Source organism: Gymnoscopelus braueri, assembly GCF_963280865.1.
Source record: "Gymnoscopelus braueri genome assembly, chromosome: 8".
Lineage (NCBI taxonomy): Eukaryota > Metazoa > Chordata > Actinopteri > Myctophiformes > Myctophidae > Gymnoscopelus > Gymnoscopelus braueri.
In genome coordinates this window covers 24,330,101-24,352,653 of record NC_137609.1, presented here as the reverse complement: position 1 = coordinate 24,352,653, position 22,553 = coordinate 24,330,101, and the positions used below count along the sequence as shown (strand labels likewise).

At 42.2% G+C, this 22,553-nt stretch overlaps 1 protein-coding gene across 1 annotated transcript in view; it reads left to right on the top strand.

Annotated features, from left to right (window-relative positions):
- The window catches only part of atp2a3 (ATPase sarcoplasmic/endoplasmic reticulum Ca2+ transporting 3), a 62,006-nt gene that overhangs the window by 19,469 nt on the left and 19,984 nt on the right, over window positions 1-22,553 (top strand). Inside the window, 8 exon segments of the mRNA XM_080435515.1 lie at window positions 3,013-3,030; window positions 3,594-3,676; window positions 6,704-6,808; window positions 7,966-8,104; window positions 14,665-14,745; window positions 15,209-15,294; window positions 15,785-16,249; window positions 21,637-21,725. Of these exon segments, the coding sequence (XP_080291641.1) occupies window positions 3,013-3,030; window positions 3,594-3,676; window positions 6,704-6,808; window positions 7,966-8,104; window positions 14,665-14,745; window positions 15,209-15,294; window positions 15,785-16,249; window positions 21,637-21,725 (1,066 nt within the window).

Below are 22,553 nucleotides of genomic sequence, written 5' to 3'. Positions count from 1 at the left end.
CCAGACCCCTCACCATCAAACAGAGTATTTACCTTAATGTGTGAACGCATCTGAAACGGACCTTCTCCTGTTGCATGCTACATGTGTGAACGGCCATTACTAACTATAAATGTCCCGACCTGAGTCCCCGGACATTTTCCAGTGTTCATATGAGAAAGTGGCTTATGGTGAAAACGGGCACATGCATATTGACTGTTATTTGCATGCAAAGTCACAGACTTTGGAAATTCACCGATTTCGGCCACTGATTTTAACATGAAACTGGAGAAAGTAAACATTGGTTTTGTTATACTCGTAACTCATCATACATGCGTAAATAAATAAATGTGAATATCAACAAGCTGTAGCAAAAAGTTGTTAATTTTGTAATGCCCAACAGAGCTTCGGATAGAGAATTTGTTGTTGCTGTGATTTTAAAGCTGCTAGACAGTACAACGAGCACATGTTATCCTCTCACCCCGATTCCTGTCAACCTTCCCTGTGTGTGCAGGGAAGGTTGGTCATCTAATAAAAGAACATTTTAAAGCGGTCCACATCATATGCAAATTCTCAAAGTTATCCTATTCTCAACCTTTGAAAGCGCTCCTCTCTGCAACAAAAAAAACCCACTGAACAGTGCCTTTTTTGTTAATTTTTTTATAGATTTTTACATAAATTTCAAGTACAAAAACCAACATCATTGAACTCAGTATCCCCCACCCTTCTCCCATTTCCCACTCTTCATCCCCCAATCCCTTCCCACCCCGCCCTCCTTCCACCACTCTATTAATTAAACATCACACAACACATCCACTGCATCACCGAGTTAGCAGGTCTTTCAGATCTGATATCAGGTTTGTCCACTTTTTAAAGGTGGCAGCCTATGTGGTAATTTCTCATAGGTTTTGATATAAAAAAGGCGGGGCCTATTGGCAGTGTGTGAAAAAGGCAGACAGACTCATTTTGTTTCATCATAGCCTTTTCATCATCTTCTGACTGATGTTTCATCATAGCCCTGTGGTTTCATCATAGGCTTGTGGTAGACTTGATTAGCCAATTACAGATGATGAGCCAGCCAGGTATGTGTCTCATTGTTGTGGCCCATCAGTGGTACAACATTATTGATGTATTGTTATTTCTAAACGACTAGTATTGACCAGTGTTGTGGCTAAGATGTTCAACTCGTAACTCTATTTCTAAAGAACAACTTTTGCAGATGAGTAATGCAAAATGGCAAGATCAGATGAAAGAAAAGTACAGTGACATCACTGACATGCTTGTGGTCCAGGGTTCATTACAGATATTTCTCTACCACTGATTGATTCCAAATGCAGTTTAAGAACAGGCTGCTGCATGCAATATTAATCACCACAACTTAAGAATAGAAAGGGTGATGTCTCGAAAATCCTGTTCCTGTTACCAAATATGGACATGATGTCGTCAAAAACTGCTGACGTCGTGTTGAATGCATGGGCGTCACAATATTTATCTTTGCCTAGTAAGTACTTCAAGTCAAGATACTTGGAAAGGTGAAGAAGTGATAAATGAAAAAAATTACTGTACTGTATGTAAACAGGATAGATATCCTAGAGTGAGGTCAGTAGTTTCAATTACAAGATGACAACACATGCTAATCCTCCATCTAATCCTCAATTCTGGAAAAAAAAACTCACTGCTGAATCCCGTACAGCTTGAATGTATTGTACTGTATGTTATATATTTAATCATGAACCGAGCAGCGTAAGTCTACAGAGTTTATATTGTACTGTACATGTCGGTGCATCTGGATGTCAGGCTGTGATAATAAAATGTATGTACTGTAACTACTTAAACCCTCTATACTTATGCCTCGCACACTGCACAACTTTCAAAGTTATCAGATCGTCATTGTGGTTTCCAGACTACGTACAGTTAACTGATCAGCGACATGAGTTCACACCAGGACCGGATATACAAATGCAATATGCAGATGTGCGATGTTCTTTTTACTGTATTTATTCTGATATATTTTAATGTAATGTTATCCTATATTTATTGGTTATGGTCTTTCATGTTTGTTTTACAAGAGCAATTAAATATTTCTATTCTATCTCTGCATCTCCGGCAAGTCTGTCTGGTCATGGAAAAACACAGGATTTGACACGAGAAATTACACACGAGACGGGGCGGGCAGGCTATAGATTATTTTAATTTATTCTAAATAATTTCTTTATCTATCTCTCTCTGTCTCTCTGTGTACACTCAGACGTTTCCAAATACGCACACACACGATGGAGCGCAGCGTCAGGCTGAATGTTCTATGGTCCATGGTGCAGATCCCAACAAGTTCTATACCATAACTATTTTTAAAACTCCAGATCAACATTGCTTTACCAGCATGACACCTTAATTTCCACATGGGGATCAATAAAGGCATCTCTGTCTGTATAAAAAATTATAACTTGTGTTTACACAATTAAATAAGTATACCTGTGTCCACTGTCTCATTAGCTGTTGCACGTCTTCGCTCTCTTCGCTGGTCACAACACATTTCATTCTGCATGATTTGCAATCGCTGACAGGTCTAGATATCTAGCATGCTTAGATATCTCAGGGCGTTCAGCGAGGTCTCGGCCAGCCCTGGGATCATGCTTGGCTCGCGTCTTTGAACAGTTTACACAGCGAGCAAAACCTAATTTGGTAGCAAATACCGATTTGCCTCCAATCAGGGGCTAAGCTCCATAAATGTCACTGAGTGGATGATGGGGGCTAAAATCGTGTAGTGTGAACTCTGCATTATTAAACTAATACTTACTTGACCAGGGTCTGCTCTGTACTTTGTATGCTCCTTTTCTCCCTGTGGCCCAAATCTCTTTGCCCATTTACAAGTTCTCAACTTGTCATGAGCTTTTAGAGCTGTTATTTTCTGTATATGTTCCCCCGATAATGAGGATGCTCGGGTTCATATGGTTAATTGCTCTTTTGTCTTTCTCCCACCATCTGCCCCTCCAACACTGTCATTCCTCTACAAACTGCATGGTGTGACAACCACAGAGCTCCCAGCTGAAGAAGGTAAATATAGATTTTTCCAGTGTGCTGTCTGTGATCCTCCTCCCTTTACTATCTGATTAATATTGTTCAGATAGGACCCATTGTGTTTTTTAGGCCGGGAGGTAAACTTGGAGAGTGTGCACAGCCACAGAATCACACCCATAGACATACACACTACAACTCCTCTGTCAATACATTGATGGATCGGCTAGCTTCACAGATGACTCAAGCTGCTTAATACTTTGTAGATCCAAATATACGATTATGTACAGTATGACGAATAGCGAAAATAGCCATTCTACCATGCACACTTGTGAATCTGCTATTTTCACTGTTTTCTATTTTTAAGAAAAGAATATATACATCAGGAGCCAGTTGCACCACCTCACACTAAGTTCAAACTTAGCCTAGTTATAGCTTAAATGGCATTTTTTCCCCTGAACCTTTTTAGCAAGTTTAAAACATTTGGAATAGTTTTGTATACAACGACGTGCCCAAAACAGGGACACCAGGTTGAGAGTAGTTAATTTGGTTTTATGCTGGGCCTGCTGATGAACATTTATGACTGACTATGCATGTTCTAGGCAAATCGCTATGGGAGCTGGTGGCGGAGCAGTTTGAAGACCTCCTGGTCAGGATTCTGCTGCTAGCTGCCTGTGTCTCCTTTGTAAGTACCCAGACCACTAACCAGCTACCAATACATGTCACTGCTCACCAATGACTGCACAGATCTCATTTTAAGACACAGTTCACACAGTGATTCCACAACCCTGGTATTTTGCTCTATATTTCTCATGTACATACTTTTCTTCTCATGTACATACCTCCATGTACAGTAGATTCTTCCCTGCTTATGAGTATACATCAACTACAGGCTTCCCCCCTCATGTGCATACCTCATGTACATACTTCCCCGCTCGTGTTCATACTTCATATACATACTTACCACCTCAAGTGCATCCCTCATATACTTCCCTTCGCATTTGGAGCTCAGTGGCCTTGTGGTTAGAGTGTCCACCCGGAGAATGGGCAGTCGGGGTTCAATGCCCGACTGAGTCATGCCAAAGACTATTAGAAACATTGTACCCGATGCATCCCTGCTTGGCACTCAAGGGTTGAAAGTCCCTGCAACATACTAGCATCATGTCCCGGGTTGTACTTATCCTCCTCATACCGCATGTACATAGTTCCCTCCTCATGTGCATATTTCATCAACATAATTCGCTCCTCATAACTCGTATACATGCTTCTTTCATCATGTCCATAGTGCGTATACTGTACGTACTTCCGTCCTCATGTGCATAACTCATGTACATACTTCCCCCCTCATACCTCATGCACATGCTTCCCTCCTCATACACCATGTACATAATTACCTGCTCATGTGCATACCTCGTGTACATACTTAATACATACTTACTGTTATAGATACTTCTTTCTCTCTGCCCAGGATTGATATAGGGATTCCTTCTATGGGGGGCACATGCATGTCTCAGAAAAACAGGAAAATTCCCTATGACACAATGGCCTCAAATGGTGACACAAGTTCAGGTCGGAGAGGGGCGTGGTAGGGAGGGCAGGGGAGGGGAATTCTGACAACATAATAACTTTTTTCCATCTATTACAGTGAGTCCCTGGTGCCTCGGAGTGGAGTTGCTGTGCTATTTCTGAGAGTAGGAAAACGGCTATAAAAATGTATATGTGACACAATATATCTCCTCTAACCGTGTGCGCTCTGTGCTGCAGCTTTTCCAAGCCAGATGCCTGGAGTCCAGGCGTGGGCTGTAACTGCAGGGGTTTGGAGTGTGGGCTTACTTTTCCTAATGTGAATTGGGCTTCCCTTAGTTGTAATTTAAAATGCGCTGTTTATAGTGGAACAAGGCCTCTGTCCTGTTCCATTGGTGCATGGCTCCCAAAGAGCCCGTACAATATTGAGAGCTGCCTTGCATGTTTTCATTATTCAGGGTGGCAAGTCTCTCAATGTCATTCCCCTTAGGTCCAACACACCAACTTTTGTAAGCACAGAGGTCTCTCTGAACTTTTCCATTGATGAATTGAGCTCTCACTGACCTATGGTGTCCACCTCTGCCCCTAAGTGCTTCATGATTTTTTTTATGATGCAGTTATTAATGGTTACATTGTGTTGTGGAAAAAAGAAGAAGAACGAATAAAATTAACTAATTTGTCTGTGTGTTTGAATACACTCGAATTGGGACATTGGACTTGCATGTATTATTTGTATGAGCTTATATGGCAACACTAGCCAGGAGGATAAAATGTCTGCATATTGTTCTTAGGTTGCTTTGTATGTCATTCTTCATCGGCTTTTGGGAGAAGGTTTAGCTTAATGGGGCAAGTAATGCAATTCTGTGAGCCTCCAGCCAGTCAGCCAACCCTGCCTCAATCGACCTGCCAGTTCTCTTGATATGCCATCTCTGTCCATAGTACTGAGGAACAAGGAGTCACTTGACAAGCATTAAGAAGGCAGTGCCAATCACCAAATCTCCATTGGTAACCTGAAACAATTACTGACTTCCTCCATTTGATTTCAAGGAAGGAGGAAGGCTGGCTTTCTTTTTCTTACTTGCTCCCCATGTTTTGATGTTAGCATGAGTTGAGGTGACATTTTAGATTGTGGACTAAAGTGACCACTGAATTGGATATACTTCTCATGGTACATATTTTGATATAACTAGTCATATTACGAGCATTTTACTCCTTGTTTTTGACAAAAGCTGTAAAACAGATCATCTGTTGGTTTGTATCTCAGTGTAAAGAATCAACTAAAATACCTTATTTTGGGGTTGTCATGTTGTCATCATTCATTACTTGAAACCCTATGCTATGACCCATTGTAGAATACCCTGAATTATTACATTTTAGCTTTGTTTAGTGTACTGACTCAACTTTCGACATCTAAGCTAGAGTGTAAAACTCTACTTGATTTATTTTTGTATAATATGGATCTGCAAGTTTAAGCAGTTAAAGTTCCATTACACCCCTTGGTGAGTTGTAAATCTCCATTCAGCTCCCATGATTTCTACCCACTCAGTTTCAGAATTACCATGTTTATTTTACTGACTCCACTCACTGAGAGTTACCGTAGTTGTTGGGTGAATTGCCATCCCAAATGAAAGGTAATGATGAGTTATCGACCAGGTAGGCAGCAGCCGTATCCTGAATGGAGAATCAGCTTTTTCCTGATGTGCTGCTGCTATCACCAATAATGCAACACTCAGTCTATCTCTCATTCTTAGTATTTCTGTCTTTCTGTTGTGGATATATTAAAAATATTCATATTGCATTTCATTTTTCATATACAGTATGTGAAAGTTCACATTTCATCACTAATCACTAATACACAATATTGGGTACATAAAATGTGTGTCTATGGTTGAAATCATGCTCACTAAAATCTTCAGCTTGCTTCATATTTGGTTAGGGAAAGGTTGGTTTAAAAAGCTACTTTAGCCTAGAATCTTTGTCCTCAGTTCCATCACACCTAATTAGTAATAAAGATCATATACTGTAAGCATTAGGATTCCTCCACCTTTACCTTCTACCAATTTAGCTCTGTTTTCAATTATAGTTTAAATGAAACTCCACACACCTGAACAGTCTTTCAGAGTGAATTAATCCAGGACTTTATGATGAGACGCAACACAAAATGTTTGGTGTGTGTGTGTGTGTTCAGGTCTTGGCTCTGTTTGAGGAAGGAGAGGAGACCATCACTGCCTTCGTTGAGCCTATCGTCATCCTTCTCATTCTCATCGCCAATGCTGTTATCGGGGTCTGGCAGGTGAGACACACTGTGTGTGTGTGTGTGCCTACTGATACACCCTGTGTGTGTGTGCGTGTGCCTACTGATACACCCTGAAGAAATGCTTTGAACTTGTGCTGAGTGGATGACATATGTCAAGGCTAAGAGTATTATGTCCTATGCCTGCACTAACCCCAACTCTCATGGTTTTACCCATTCATCGTGGGATGGTGTGTTGTAGCTGAAGTCAGTGGTTTATTCTACTATGAAGTAGTGGGCAACTTGGCATACTATCAATTTACGATAACTTCTGGTTTTAAACACCTACACAATTTAGCACGAGATACATTTTATAGATTTATCCGCAGGCCAAATAGCAGAAGGATCACCAGGTGCACAGAAAGCGGCAGTTATAAAATCTCATACTTTAAGGCATTTTATATAAATGGTTCAGTTCTTGATTTTAGAATACATTACCATACATTACCAACTGAAATCAAATTCATTAATTTAAAATAATTAATTACTTACTTCCTCAATTTTGGTGGTGACATTGTGACCGCCACACACTACCACTGCACTGAAAACAAGCTACAGGTTGTTTATTCAATATAAAATCTTATTAAATCCTCTAAAGTTTTGGTAGAGTTTAGATTTTTTGTTCTGTATTATTTTGTGCAACCACACAGCTTGTACTCTGTCAGTTGGTCCAAAATGTTCAAGTGCAAGCCATCTATAATTGTAAGCTTGTTACCCTGCCCACAATGCATGGCAGGGCAGTATGGTAGTGTAGTCTGTAAAATTTTCTTGGTGCATGTGTGTGTTCCTTAGCAAGATAACTTGACAATGTAGGGGCAGAAGGTTCAGTAAGTATTGGGTCTCAAGGTTCACAATCAGGCTCAACTTGGTGGGAGTGATCAGTCAGCTGTCCCAAAGAGATGAGTACCTTTTTTGTGTTTAAAAAGTCACAAATATCACGGTCAAAAAAGCAGATGAGCTGATTTTAGTAAACTTGGTGAGAATGATACAGTTGTCTCCCAGAAAGAGATTATTGAGATTTGGGTTAAAAAGGTCAACGTCACAATCGAGAGACTTAACAAATGTTGTCGCTGGCAAGGTTTGCATGGTTTACAGCTGCAGAGTTTGCAGGTACATTTCTTTATTAAACAATGTTGTCTGTATTTCTGTTCCATCAGGAAAGGAATGCTGAGAATGCCATTGAGGCTCTGAAGGAGTATGAACCAGAGATGGGCAAGGTGTATCGTATGAACAGGAAGGCTGTGCAGCTGATCAAGGCTCGGGAAATTGTTCCTGGAGACATAGTGGAGGTGGCAGGTATGCAATGAAAAACTGAAATACAAGAAATAAAACTGTTTCTCACAGCGCATGGTTAGAGTGCGCATCATGGATGTGACGCGTTGTGAGCTTATAGATCTGCTATTTTCGGTCTGCGACGCTGTTGTACAATGGAGCATAAATTAGGCTCAACTCACACATAGCCTCCTGTATGCCTGTGGACCAGTATTGCTGGCACTAGCATGTCCACAAACACAGACATACACACAACCCATGCCAACAAGCCAGTGAGTCTGGAAACTACTGGAATATCTCAAACCAGGTTACATAAGTGCCTTTTCTCTGGCCCTGCAGGTGCCAAGGCCAGTATCCAGTCATGTTTGTATCTGTTTTCTGTGTGTGTGGTACTGTGTAAGTGGCTGCGGTCGTTTCTGTATTTAGGGTCCTATTTAAATTTCCACAGCTTTCCTCTTCCCTTTGCTTTCCATGCTCTCAGTCTAACCACCTGGACGCTGCTGGATGTTTGTCAGCTTCACTCACACTCCTAGCTGGTACCCCCCACCCCCACCCCCACAAATACACACACGTGCACACACCAACATACAGTACACACATAGACACACACTTCCTTGCTGTAAACTCGCCCATGTGTGGGCAGTCCCATCTAAAAATAGACTTGTTGTTACTTTGGTTCTGCAACATCTGTATGGAGAGTCATGTGTGAACGTGCATATAGATATTGTAAAATACACACATGTACTGGAAGGACATTGTTGGCTGCAATCTTACATTTAATCAAATGGTGTCAAGTAAGTTCACTAAACTGGTTCATCACGGCATCACGATGCATGTGAGCAAGAGTGGAGTTTGTTGTTACCTGCAGGCATCATTGGAAATAAAATGTATTTTATTAGTGTAAGTGCAAGCACACAAGTGTGCGCCATTGCACACGGTGGCCCTTGAGGTGCGTGTCATTTCAGACGGTGGCCCTTGCAAGCCCAACAAATAACTGTAATCTAGTACACACACTAACATGGACATACACGTGCACATACACGCACAATCATGTTCACACAAGTTAGATGACAACTGCATAAACACTGACACTCTCCACCTTCCTTCACTCTTACCATTAACAACACCACCAGTGTCACTATGACAACCTCCCTCACTGTAGCTCACCTGTGATATCTTCGAGCATGCAAGCTATTGAGGTTCAATGACTCCTTTGTCCCTGGTGCCAAAGAAAGACATTAGTAGTGGATGTCACGATTGGATCAGTATGGAAATCTCCTGCAATTAGATAGTCTCTTGAGCCAGACTGTTGACACAGTTTTCAAATGCTTCCCTCATACAGTCTGTGCAAAGGAAGCGCAGAAGAGGGGGTTTTGGTTTCAAAATATTTTTTAAACTAATGCACTATTGTTCATGTATGTGATGCTATATATAATACTGCAACACAACTCACTATAAAAAAAGAGTTGACGAACAGATGACAGCTTCCGTCTTTGGCTTTCAGGAGGTGTAGTTACACTCTATAGAGCATTCCGAGGTTGTGGAATAGACTAGCATTAGACGACTATTTAACTTAAATGACCTATCTGCTATTGGAATACAGGGAGCATTATGGTTAGCTCTGCTTCCCATATAGCCTTCTGTGCATTTCATTCTTAACCATTTCACTGCCAATCACGTAGATCTACGCAAACCGATTTAAAGCCGCCACGTGCCAATCGAGTAGATCTACGTAATGTTTTTTTTTTCCAATTTCACCCAAAGACCAAGGAGATATGATTAGTTGAAGATCTAGACTCCTATCCACTTCCTTGTTAACTTAAAACTTAAAAAGTCTATATTTCGGCTCCTGAGTTCTTTTTTTTTTCCAATGAAAAACTCTGGCACTGGCTAAAAAAATATGAAAATACCTCCGGCAGTTAATGGGTTAAGAGCTTGATACGTCACTGCTTGTGGGAATGTGGTCATGTGATGACTTTCAGTACTGTTCATCTCTCAGAATGAACAGCAGCGTTAATTTACACTTTGTTGTATGATCATGTCGCTTGCTGCAGAATAACTGACTTTGAAGTTAAAACGCCATTTAAAGAGAAGTCATACTTGAGGCACACTTGGGCCATAATATTTTTTTAGCTAGTGGAAATAGCTGGTTAGGAAGGAGCTTTCGGTCTGCCAGTGAAGGGGATGTTATGAGCATAATGAGGTACATGGATCATGGTTGGCATATAAATACACTCAGAAAAGAATGTAATTTTATCAAAGAGTTGCACACATCTGTGGAAGTGTTTTGACAATCTAGCGCTAGTATGCACTCTGCAGCCTGGCACATATTTCATAAACACAGTCATATATCCTGCTCTTCATTTTGACTGACATAATCTTGTTGCTAAGCGGTGTTAAAACAGCGGTAAACACTTGCGCTTGGTCGTGCACCACCACACAGTTTTTCTTCCTCTTCTCTCTCAGAAAGTGTGTGTCAGTGATGTTGAAGCACAAGCGGGCCCTCCTGGCTCAAACACATTTGGGGTTTGGTGACAAAGAAAACAAACAACTTTATATTTTCCTTTCCGCCATCAAATTTCCCAAGCTTTTCTGCACTTCAGATTACCCAGCCTCTGTTCCATGGGAACTGGATGTTAGGGGATCAAATAAGCTACTTGGAGGCATTGGAAAAAAGGACACTGGTATACAGTAGACCACAAATGCCTTTTGAGGATAGAAAAGCACATAAATATATTTACACACAAGTTTCCACCCATTCTCGATGACTGTCCACTTGTAGATTCATTGTCAGCAGTGACAGCCAAGGGTTACGCCATAGACGCGATTTGCGCCTGCACTGGAACTTTCCTGTGTTTCTAACCACTTGAACTCTAGCGTCCCTATTCTGAGCGTTTCATGCAAAAATAGCCGATCTACAAGCTCACAATGCGTCGCAGAGCTTGTAGATCTGCTATTTTTGGCATAGAGATTTGGTATGGAGGGAGAAAATGAAGGGGCCAAGGATTGACCCATGGGGGACTATTCACTTCATGGCAGTGAATACTCATGATAATGGAAATAATGCAGCTGGTGATCTGTCATTCATTCAATTAATCGAGCTATTGATAATGAGTTATTGAGAAGAAAAAAAAATCTTTGACCAAGTTGAACAGATATTTGACCATTACAGTCGTAACTGTGACAATGACTCCTAAAGACATGACGTATCATCCCAAGCATTAACAAAACATATCCACCAGAGTTTCAAAAGCAGCTTTTCTATTCTAGCGGATGTAGAGTGCCTGTAGAAGGTTAAAGGGGAATTTTGGACCACGGTTTTCTTACCTTTTAGGCCTTGCGCTATAGGCCTTGCGCTAGATCGCATATTTTGATTGCTTTTTTTTATTTATTTTTTTTAGATCTGACGTTCATAGTGACAGAACACTATGTGATTGATGTGTGATTGTGATTGTCTTGAATGCGCCCCACCGGAAGTGTCGCTAGACGAGATTGAAATCTAGTCTAGCGAGACTTCCGGTGTGGTGCGTTTTTAGCTGTTGCGGACCCGGGATGGAGTTATGACATTTTTCTACTGCTACCATTCATCCTAGGATATCATCATAACATCATAGAAAACCGTGGTCCAAAATTCCCCTTTAAGTGAGAGCAAGGAAGCAGGTTTCTGTCGTTTGGCATTTCAAACGTCTTTTGTACCTTGTCTGCCGCTGTAGACCTATTGTCTCCAGCCAGCTCACACACAAATGCAACTTCTCGTTCCACAGGACCTTCTCCCTCATAACACAAACTCTGTATTAATGTGGGAGATTATTTATTTTATAAGTACATTTGTACATAATAGAATCTGTCCTCTGTGTTTGACCCATCCTTACAATCAAGAGCAGTGGGCAGCCATTCACCAGCATCTGGGGACCATCTCCTAGCCTGCTCATCCATCTCCAGCTCTGAAGTTGAATTCACACCTGCAGCTACTAGCGAATATCCGTGGTGTGAACATTTGCAAAATGCAATTAAACGGGTGTGCCCAAGGTATGAGTGACACCATCATAAATAAGCCAGTTGTGCTCCAACGAGAGCTCCGCTGCTCTGAGCGGATCAAAGCCAGCAGCGCTCACAGACAGGAGAAGCACAGACATTCAATGCTGGTGTCTGGCAGATTATTTGTAAACAATTTATCCATTTTGGGTACGAAATAGGCCATGTAGTTGCTCAATCACATCTGCAACTGCTAGTTTAAAACCTTTTGCTACAGTTCTTTGACACAGTTTCTCTGGTGTTGTCTATACGCCTAGTCCATGCCTACTTCAGAGCATGGTGTGCTCCTGGTTGGCTGTTGCTCTGTCTCGCCACACAGCGACAGCGCAAAGTTAACCTTTTCTAAACTCTGGTGCTTCACTTTTTGCTGGTTTCTCCTCCTGCCATGGTGGAGAAAACAGCAGTCACTCCTCTCCATGGACAATGCATTGAATCTCGCCGCTTTCTCAGAATGTGGCAGTGACATTCCACGGAGGGTATGAATTCGACTTTGAGGCCAGAACCTGGACTCTGGCAGGAGTATGTCCTTAACATGCATGTCTTCTGGTGTTGGATGAGACCACTTGAAACCCAATACAGAAAAGTTTCAGTCTGTTTGGATCTCAGAACCTTCTTGCTGGGAAGCACTGCTTCCAACTGCCTCCTAGCAAGGCTTCTCACTTCCCAGTGCTAACCACTGAGCCACCATACGTACCAGATGTAAAAAAAATAAATAAAAATGGCCCAGTATTTCCTGTAATAACTCCTATACAGTGTCACAGGGGATATTGGACATAAGGTGTTCAGTTTTTTCCCACTCTCAACCCTCATTATTGGCAGTAAAAATGTAATTTAATCAAAGATGAGAGAACGCCGTTAGGCCCGTGACACTTGTTGAAGTGACAAAGGATGTTCAGAATCATTCAGCTTGAGTCAACTAAGCATTGCTTTCACCATGTGTCCTTGCGTTGGATGTGATTAGTGGTGAATATATCTGAGAGCTAAGGACTTAGATCTCTGTAATTGAAGTTACTTTGCATCCTTTGTCTCATGAATAGCTCTGTCTGTTTCTGTTGAAAAAAATTAAGAAACGAGGACGTTAGGAGCATATGAAGTGTCTTCCGTCTCCTTTCTGTTTCTTTTCCTTGAAGACTGTATGAAACTCTTTCACTACTTTAAGATTCTTAGAATGGGGTAGGGTGACAAACATCTTGGGCCATGTTGGAATGGAGTGAACTTGACCCTCAGTGGTAGGAAACCCCCAAATGGACTGAGTTGGGTCTTTGCTGTAGAAAGGAGGTGAATTTGTGACTTTGGTGTGAAAGGGTGAGGTGTAGGGAGAATAATTTGAGCAAACAAAGATGTGGAGGTATGCAGGTAATGTACAAGAGAGCATATCGTGTTATGATAGGATGTGACATGTCCTCTCGCTCGGTGCTTGGAAATAATATAGCTGGCTGCATGACAGTATGCAATTCACCCTTTGTCAAGTCTTGCCTGTGTTCCTGCCCCTCATTCGCGCCCATTGGTTGCTGTTTCTGGATTGGACAAAAATCCTCTCTCTCCATCCACTGCCATTGAAAAGACGTTCCGTTGCCTCAGTTTCAGTTGCTTTGATATTTAATGTATTCAATTCTTATTTTAAACTTGGTTTTAGTGAAAAGGAACAACTCGGGTGCAGTATAGTGACGGTGAGTTTATTCAGCAGGTTGAATCCCACACTGGTAGTAGAACGAATCCATTACACAGATGTGAAGCAGACATTGACTCTACTTTGTTCCTGCTGTGTGAGAAAGTAGTTTATCAGAGAAAAGAAGAATTGAACACGGGAAAGGACAGTCCAAGAGTGAGAGGGTAGTATTGATCATTTTAAGAAGGCATTGTATTGAGCTGTTGTTTCCCTGTGACTGCTGCTTTAACAGAGAGCCAGTGCTGACCTGCACAGTCAAATGAGTGTTCATTTAACCCATTGATACCTGGAACGCTTCTGTGTCACTTTAGATGCCTTTGGCTATTCAAAAATAGCAGATATACAAGCTCATAGCGCGGCACCGAGTGCCGCGCTACGAGCTTGTAGATCTGCTATTTTTTCAAAAAACTGTTAGGATTTAGATTTTTTTTAAAGAATCGCCTCAGGTCTTAATGGGTTAACTCTGAGAGCATACAAATGGAAACAAATGAGTTAAATTAACACTCAGGATTTTACAGCATGCTCACCGTTTTCTTTGCTCAGGGTTTCACTATTTGAACACATAACTGAATGTAGATGGGTGTTGTCTGTGGTTTCACAGGTAATGTCCCTATTCTGGGGAGAACAGTTAAGTGAAAATAGCAGCTCTAAAAGCTCACAAGGCCTCACGTTGAGACATTGTGAGTTGGTAGGTCGGCTATTTTCAGCAAAGAAAATAGTACCCTGATGTCTAGGGAAATAGCACCCTGATGTAGAAGGAAAAAAGGAGGGGGCCTAGTATTGATCCCTGGAGGATCCCTGTGTACGAAATGTATATGGTTTAAGTAGTTAAATCAATGCCAGTCTTTTGTTGTTTTTGTCATTCTGTTGTGGTGTTTAGTTGGTGACAAAGTGCCTGCTGACATCAGGTTGACGTCTATAAAGTCAACCACCTTGAGAGTGGACCAGTCCATCCTCACAGGTACTGTCATCTATCATGGTCGAGCACAACTCAATTTTGACCGTATGACATCATCTACATTCTTTTTTTTACAAAACAATTAACAGTGTTGTGTAGAAAGAAAAGTTATAACCATGATCTAGGTCAAAAGTGGTCATAGTATAGCAATTGTCAAGTCATACGTAGACTGCAATTTGATATCTATTGTCTGAAGTCACATAAATGTTGGATGAATGAACTGCAGTTTAAGTTCCAGATTGATTGATTGAATACTTTATTAGTCAGAAATTTAAACAGCACGTGGTACAGTAAGACATTAAAGCTAAAAGGATAACACAAAGAAGTCCTGGGGACTTGTTTCCATCGTGGTCCAGAATGCTTTTAAGGGTTTAAAAATAAATGTAGTGTGCAGGTATGGATTGGTGATACTTTATAATGCATTGGGAGTGTTCACATGTGTCTGAGGTTCTGATCGTCTCTTCAGGGGAGTCTGTGTCGGTCATCAAACACACTGACCCCGTTCCTGACCCCAGAGCTGTCAATCAGGACAAGAAGAACATGCTTTTTTCTGTGAGTATACCTCCTTTGGGTGTTTTCACACTGTTCACATGTTATGAAGAATAAGCGCTACCAGCACTTTTTCTGCATTTTGTTAGCTCGGACTAGTTGCTCTGCATTTGTTGGTATTTTAGCCTTGCATTTTGTATTGTATTTTTATACTTATTATTATTATTATTATCGATTGCGCATTTCCCCCCCATAGTTGATAATTGTTCAATGCTCAGTTATTTATACTGTATGACAGCCCTACATATATGTAGAAAACAATGCGTTGACTGTATACATAGTACTTTACATGTAGACTGACTTGTCTGTAGCACTTAGATGATTAGTGATGCCTGTCAATGCCGGGCCAGTCTTGTGCAGTACACTAGAATGTATATTAATCAGGTGAGCGTGAGCGAGAGGTAAACCACTTCCAGTCAGGCAACGTCTGAGTCATGGAATTGGAGCATCTGATTTCTCATCAGTACTTTTCTATGCCCCCCCCACCCCAAAGGGCACAAACATCGCAGCGGGCCGAGCCATTGGTATTGTTGTCTCCACCGCGGTCTCCACAGAGATCGGTAAGATCCGTAACCAGATGGCAGCCACGGAGCAAGAGAAGACACCCCTGCAGAAGAAGCTGGACGAGTTTGGCCAGCAGCTGTCCAAGGTCATCTCCCTCATCTGCGTGGCCGTGTGGGTCATCAACATCGGCCATTTTGGGGACCCCGTCCACGGCGGCTCCTGGTTCAGAGGAGCGATCTACTACTTTAAGATCGCCGTAGCCCTGGCTGTGGCCGCCATTCCTGAGGGCCTGCCTGCTGTCATCACCACCTGCCTAGCCCTTGGCACGCGACGCATGGCCAAAAAGAACGCCATCGTTCGCAGCCTGCCCTCTGTGGAGACGCTGGGCTGTACCTCCGTCATCTGCTCTGACAAGACGGGCACCCTCACCACCAATCAAATGTCTGTTTGCAGGGTGAGTGGCATCTAGGGGCTCTTATACATTCGTAGGATTTTTTTTGTTTGAATTGAGAGAATGGTGCAAGTAATCTATAACACTCGGGAACAATAACGTTTACGCTCTCTCTCTCCCCTCTCTCTATGACCTTGGTTTACTATCTCTTTACACACTGTAAAAGCAAAGACTGACAAAAACATTATCTAAAAAATATATATACTATTTAGCCAGGTAGAAGTGTGCACTAGTTTAAGACAGGTGTATTTCTTACAGTAAAACAAGATGGTGGAAGCATGGTGTTTTTTTTTCCCACTGTCTGGCATGTGATGACACTTCTGTAAAGAAGTGGTTCTCAAACCTTTTCATGTCAAGGACCCCCAAATTGATATGTATTTAGCCGCGGACCCCCATCTGAAAATATGTTGTGCCATTGACCCCCAAATTCTAAAAAGAATAAATCACGATTTTTCCTGATCATTTTCAAAAATGTCCAAAGTATAAAATATTAAAAACTTTAGGTGGGGGTCCCAGGGCCCCACTTTGAGAACCATACCTGTAAAGAATAGCTTCTGGGAATTTTCTCAGAAAATTGTCCAATATGCAAATTCTGCCTTAAGGCATTATGCCAAGAGCTCCTCTTCATATTTTAGTGGCTTTTTGTTGTTGTTTTTTTTACCCAATGCAAGTGGGTTCCACAGTGCGATGGAAAATGCCTGCGGTGCTCTAATGTTTGTCTTCCTCAGACAGACTCGTGAAAACCGCTGGTGCAGTAGTACAGCCTGACATGACTCAACAGCACCCATAACACCTCCCTCACATTCTGCAGGCTTTTACAATGTCACATCCCCCGAAAGCTTAAAGATTATAATATTATTATAATTAACTGTATTAATCTGTATTCAATACCCCCCCCACACAGCAGAGTGGATATGTTGAAATCACTGGTGTCTGTCTGTCTGTCACAGCGATAACTCGTTTTAAAATATACTTATTCACAACCAGAAGAGTGTGTGTGTGTGTGTGTTATGCCAGTTCTACTCGAAGCAATACTTGTGCTTCTGTTTGTCTTGGCATCTGGCTCTGACACACACCTATGTATACAACACACACACACACACACACACACACACACACACACACACACACACACACACACACACACAGACACACACACACACACACACACACACACACACACACACACACACACACACACACACACACACACACACACACACACACACACACACACACACACACACACAGTTAACACCTCCCAGTTAACACCTCTTGTTCTACATCCTGCACCTCTCTCCTCAGTTAATGGCCTCAAAGTTACTGGCCAAGGCTGTCAGCCTGATAACCTAAGTATGAATGCCAGCGCACATAATTGTACTTTATTATGAATTTAGCTAGTTAACAGTGTGCTCTCGCAATGGTTAGGAGTTTGTAGTGCATTATTATCCTGTGTAACATGATGCATCAAGTAGGACAGGGAGTTTTCCTATGGTCAATCACAGTTGCCAGAAAGTGTGCAAGCTCCTTCTTGGTGACAACACAGCTTGTGTTTTGAGTTGTCTCTGTTTGCTCTGTTAAATAGATATGAAACCTGACCTAAATCAATCGTGAATTTAATTACAACGTGTTTACTCTCTGTCTGCAGTTCCCTTGAACTAGAGTTTTTGTAACGCCAGGGCTTCGACCCAGGTCTCCCACAGGAAGGGACACTGAAGCCAAACATCTTAACACCACTAATCTGCAACACTAGCTTGGCCTGTATAGTACTGTAATACACATGGTACTTTGGTTGTGTCTCAACATGTGTGGTGTGCACATTGCACAAGCATGCATCACAGGTCTCACTGTCTTTTTCCAGTCAGCCAGACTTAGACAGGGAAACCAAGACCTCTGTTCAGTTCAAACGGATACTGTGTGTGTGTGTGTGTGTGTGTGTGTGTGTGTGTGTGTGTGTGTGTGTGTGTGTGTGTGTGTGTGTGTGTGTGTGTGTGTGTGTGTGTGTGTGTGTGTGTGTGTGTGTGTGTGTGTGTGTGTGTGTGTGTGTGTGTGTGTGTGTGTGTGTGTGTGTGTGTGTGTGTGTGTGTGTAAAAAAGAATCCTACAGTATATTTTGTAGAGGGAATTCTAAGCACGTGCCTCAGTGGTTTTTGTGCGTTTCCTGTGGAGCAGCTTTCCCTGACTGCTCCCTCCCCTCCCTGTGATGACGTGGGTGCTTTGCAGTACTAGGGAGTTCCCTCCAGTGGGGGAGGGGTGGGGGTAGCCGTGGACTTGAGATATCTCATTCCTAACCCTGAAAAAAACCCTGAAGAGAATGAGTGCAAGCAAGCTTGGTTAAATATTGACCCTCTGCTCTCAACTCAGTTCCATGGGCTGCTACTGATAGCTCTCTGGTGGACGGCTCAGGCACACACACACACAGAGACACGTCAGACTTCCGCCTCTGTGGGTTTTTTTTTATGGTGTTTCCTGGTGATAGTAATTTCAAGGTTGTTAACTAACCACATGAGCCCTAGCGTCCCTATTCTGGGCATGTCATAATAGGCGAAAATAGAAGATCTGCAACGTGTTAGTGAGCTTATAAATATTTTGGTGAACACATTTGATGTAGAGGGAAAAAAGGAGGGGACCAAGAATAGACACCTGCTGGCAGTGCTGTACTGGTGATTTTTTTTCAGGGGAACAGTATTTTAATTAGCCTGGCATTGCCAGACTGGACGCGTTTTGCGTCACAGAGCAGCCCCGTGCGCAAGCTTGTGCGCAAGCTTGCGAGTCGAGCCCATTGGTCGAAACCGCTTTCGCTCGTTCATGTACAGTGGCCCCAGCTGCAGTACCTATGAATGGCCAGCATGTCCAATGCACTTCAATTGATTGATTGATGTACTTTATTTAGTAAGACATGAGAACAACAGTACATGGAAGTACCAATTCGCAATACAAGGTCTACTAAACTGGAAGACTCATTAAGCACTGAGCTTGTTTAAGATGAGATCCCCATGCACACAAATCATGATGACGTATAAGAGACAGACAGATATACACACTACTATACAGAACGTCATACAATCAGCTTACAGGTTACTGGTATGAAGAGTGAAAAATATGTACAAGAGAAAAAAAAAATGGGGAGGGGGGTTGGGGGGGGGGGGTAGGATAAGACTTAGACAGGGGCCAATGCAACCACTGGGTTCTGGGGGCTTGCTTATACCGCGGTTCTGGGGGCTTGGCTGCACCCCACAACTTACACAGTCCTGGGTAGGCAACCAGCAGTCATGGCGGAGATCTGTGCTCAGAGGAGCACACTATTCTTGTTTAGCATCTATTTTTCCAGGAAATCCCACTGCGATAAATGTCTTTTTACAAGGGAGACCTGACCAAGATAGCATCAACATCAAAGGCAGTGTCAAAACAAAACGAAAACTAATTCTCTCTCAAAGAGTAATTTGAATTTAAAATGGGCAAACTACTGTAGGAGAACGTTCAGTACGGACTGTCAACAAAATACAAAGACCGATCACTATCACTAACTGGAACTAAGGCAGGAAGTGGTTAAAAAACAGTTTTTTTCCCCCTTCTTTTTTATCGCGCCCTCATCTCTCTTTTTTAAGAGAGATGAGGGCGCTGAAGTTCAGTTAGCCCTAAAGCTCATTCCAGGCCCAGAGAGAAACTCCTCTTTCTAGCTTCAGTCCATCGAAAGGGAACCCTAAGTTTATCAGAGTTTTGTGTGAAAGACAATTTAGAGGTAATGTGCACTGGTAGTTTGTCAAAGACAGCCCTATTGTTAGTTGTCAATGTATAAACTTTTTAGAGAACGTGAATGTATGCACTTGTCTTTTCTGTTAATGGTTTAAGCCGGAGTTATACTTGGTTGCGAATAGAAATAGCCTTTATGTCCCTGTGCGCTGTTTACCCAGCCTTTTCCATCTGTCCAATCTTTTAGTTTTTTTCTTGGGCTGGACCTTGTCCTGAGCCGCTGATAGGAATATGCATCTCTCTGCCCAGCTGTCCAGCCCTGTTTTTCCGGCCTTGAGGATATCCCCCTCATAGTGATGTTTCCAGGGAACCCCCACCGTATCATAACAGCACACTTTCCTGCACTCACATGCACACACACACATGCACATCCATCTGCATACAAACCACCTCAGAGGAAGTGAATGGTTTAACACAAACGTTCGCCACACTAATGAGTCACATGGCTCATGCTGTCTCTTGTTTCCTTGGTGACCACAGCGGATGAAATGGTGATAGAATAACTGGTAGGAAGCATGGTTGACCAAAGATGCAGGAAACAGGCTAATTATAATGATTCTTTAGTCCCTGTATTGTGTCTGTTCTTCATTGAGGGCATTATGATGTTCTTGGGTAGTTGTGTTTTTGCTTCAATTGTTCTTTTCTTTCTTTTTTCCAAAGATTATATAATTCAGTGTTAGTGTTCAGGATATGGTCCTCTTGGTTTCTAAGACTCAAGGTGGGACAGAATGTAATACAATACTGTATTTTAGCACATTCAGGATGCCCTGTAGCAAAATCTTTCTCTCTCATCTACTGTACTTTGTGGGTGTGGGTGTGCTGACTGTGCTCACACACACAACACACACACACACACACACACACACACACCACACACACACACACACACACACACACACACACACACACCACACACACACACACTGTCAAACTAGCTAACGCAACGTCACCCCCTGGTTCGATTCTGGCTTGGGACCTGCATTGCATGTCCTTTTCCCTCTCTGGCCTCATTTTCCTGTCTCTGTAATGCGCTATATCTAAATAAAGCAAATAAGTGGTCCCAAAAAGAGGTTCAGAACAAATGTTGACTGGTACAGAGGCATCATGCTTCTGAGTGGAGGAAAGCCCTTGGCAGGAGATATGCTGTCTTTCTAACTCTGTTTCCCCTTGACGTCACTGGCCTGAAATCACCTCTCCCTTTTCAGCTCTCCCTGGCCCTTCTCCAGTCTGCAGAGTACTTCACATTCAGTGCACATACACTCTCTTTGCACCGAGGATTTCTCATCCAAATGCCGCAGATGCGTCAGGCTCTTCATAGCCCCTAGCATCACTATTCTGGGCATGTCATCATAGGTGAACATTTGCTGAAAATAGCAAAGTAATCTAGAGGTGTGCTGGGTTGAGTCGCTTGACTCTTGGCTCATCACTGACCTTGACCAAGTTGCACCACATTACACAGTGTGTCAGATATTGAGATACAGATCTAATATCACGTTACATGCACTTGTGTTCTGATTTGAGTGACATACACAGACACAGAGCCTCATTACTATAGATGTGTAATTACTTCACGGCTCAACTATGAAACAAATTTGACATTGATGTTTCTTCATATAACCTTTGTGTTTTTCTCTCCAGATGTTCATTGCAGACAAGGTGCAAGATTCAAGTTGCGCACTTCATGAGTTCTGTATAACCGGCTCTACATACGCACCTGAAGGACAAATGTGAGTGTCTCTGCTGTTGAAGAATGTATCACCAACCATACATAAAAATAAATCCAGCTTAACGTGTGATTGTATCAGCCCATATCATTGGTGGCTGCATTTAGGGTTACAGATTTGATGGTTTGGCTGTGTGGTTTCCATTCTCTCTTTTGTGTGGTGTCTGCTTGTATTTTGGAGAGGCCATGTGTGTTTGCCAGGCGGCACACATGCATCGTTTTTTTAGGGTGGAAAAGACTGTGCTCCAAACTTTAGCGACTCCATAGTACCACCACATTGCCCTAAGGATACATTTTCACATTCCCAATTAATCGCTGTTGCAAGTTCAGGAATAATTTTAACAATACATTTTTCTTGGATTGGAATAAATAGTGTAGAACCACAAAGTAGTGATGGGGAAATACAGAACAGGGAAGATTTGAGTTCCCAGTTATCATGTCCCAGGTACACAGCACATACCCTCAGTGTTAATTTAACTCTGACCATGGAACCAAATTGGAACCAAACTAGACCCTTACCTATTTGTAACTCTGGGAGTGTACAAATATAACCAACGGTTCTATTTGGTTCCATTTGTACACTCTCAGAGTTAAATTAATGCTCAGGATATTACAGTGTATACAGTAATGGTCTTTTGATGACCACATGTACAGTACAATATATACTGTACACACCTTCCCCCAGAGGAAAAAGCAGAACAGTCCTAACGGTTAGAAGTAGTGCTGACGAGAAAGTGAATAAGGAACTGCTCAGTGGGCATGCCTACAAACCCGCATGGCTGTCTGCGGTGCAGTTGTATTCTGAATGTGCATGAATGTGTGTATTTCATAA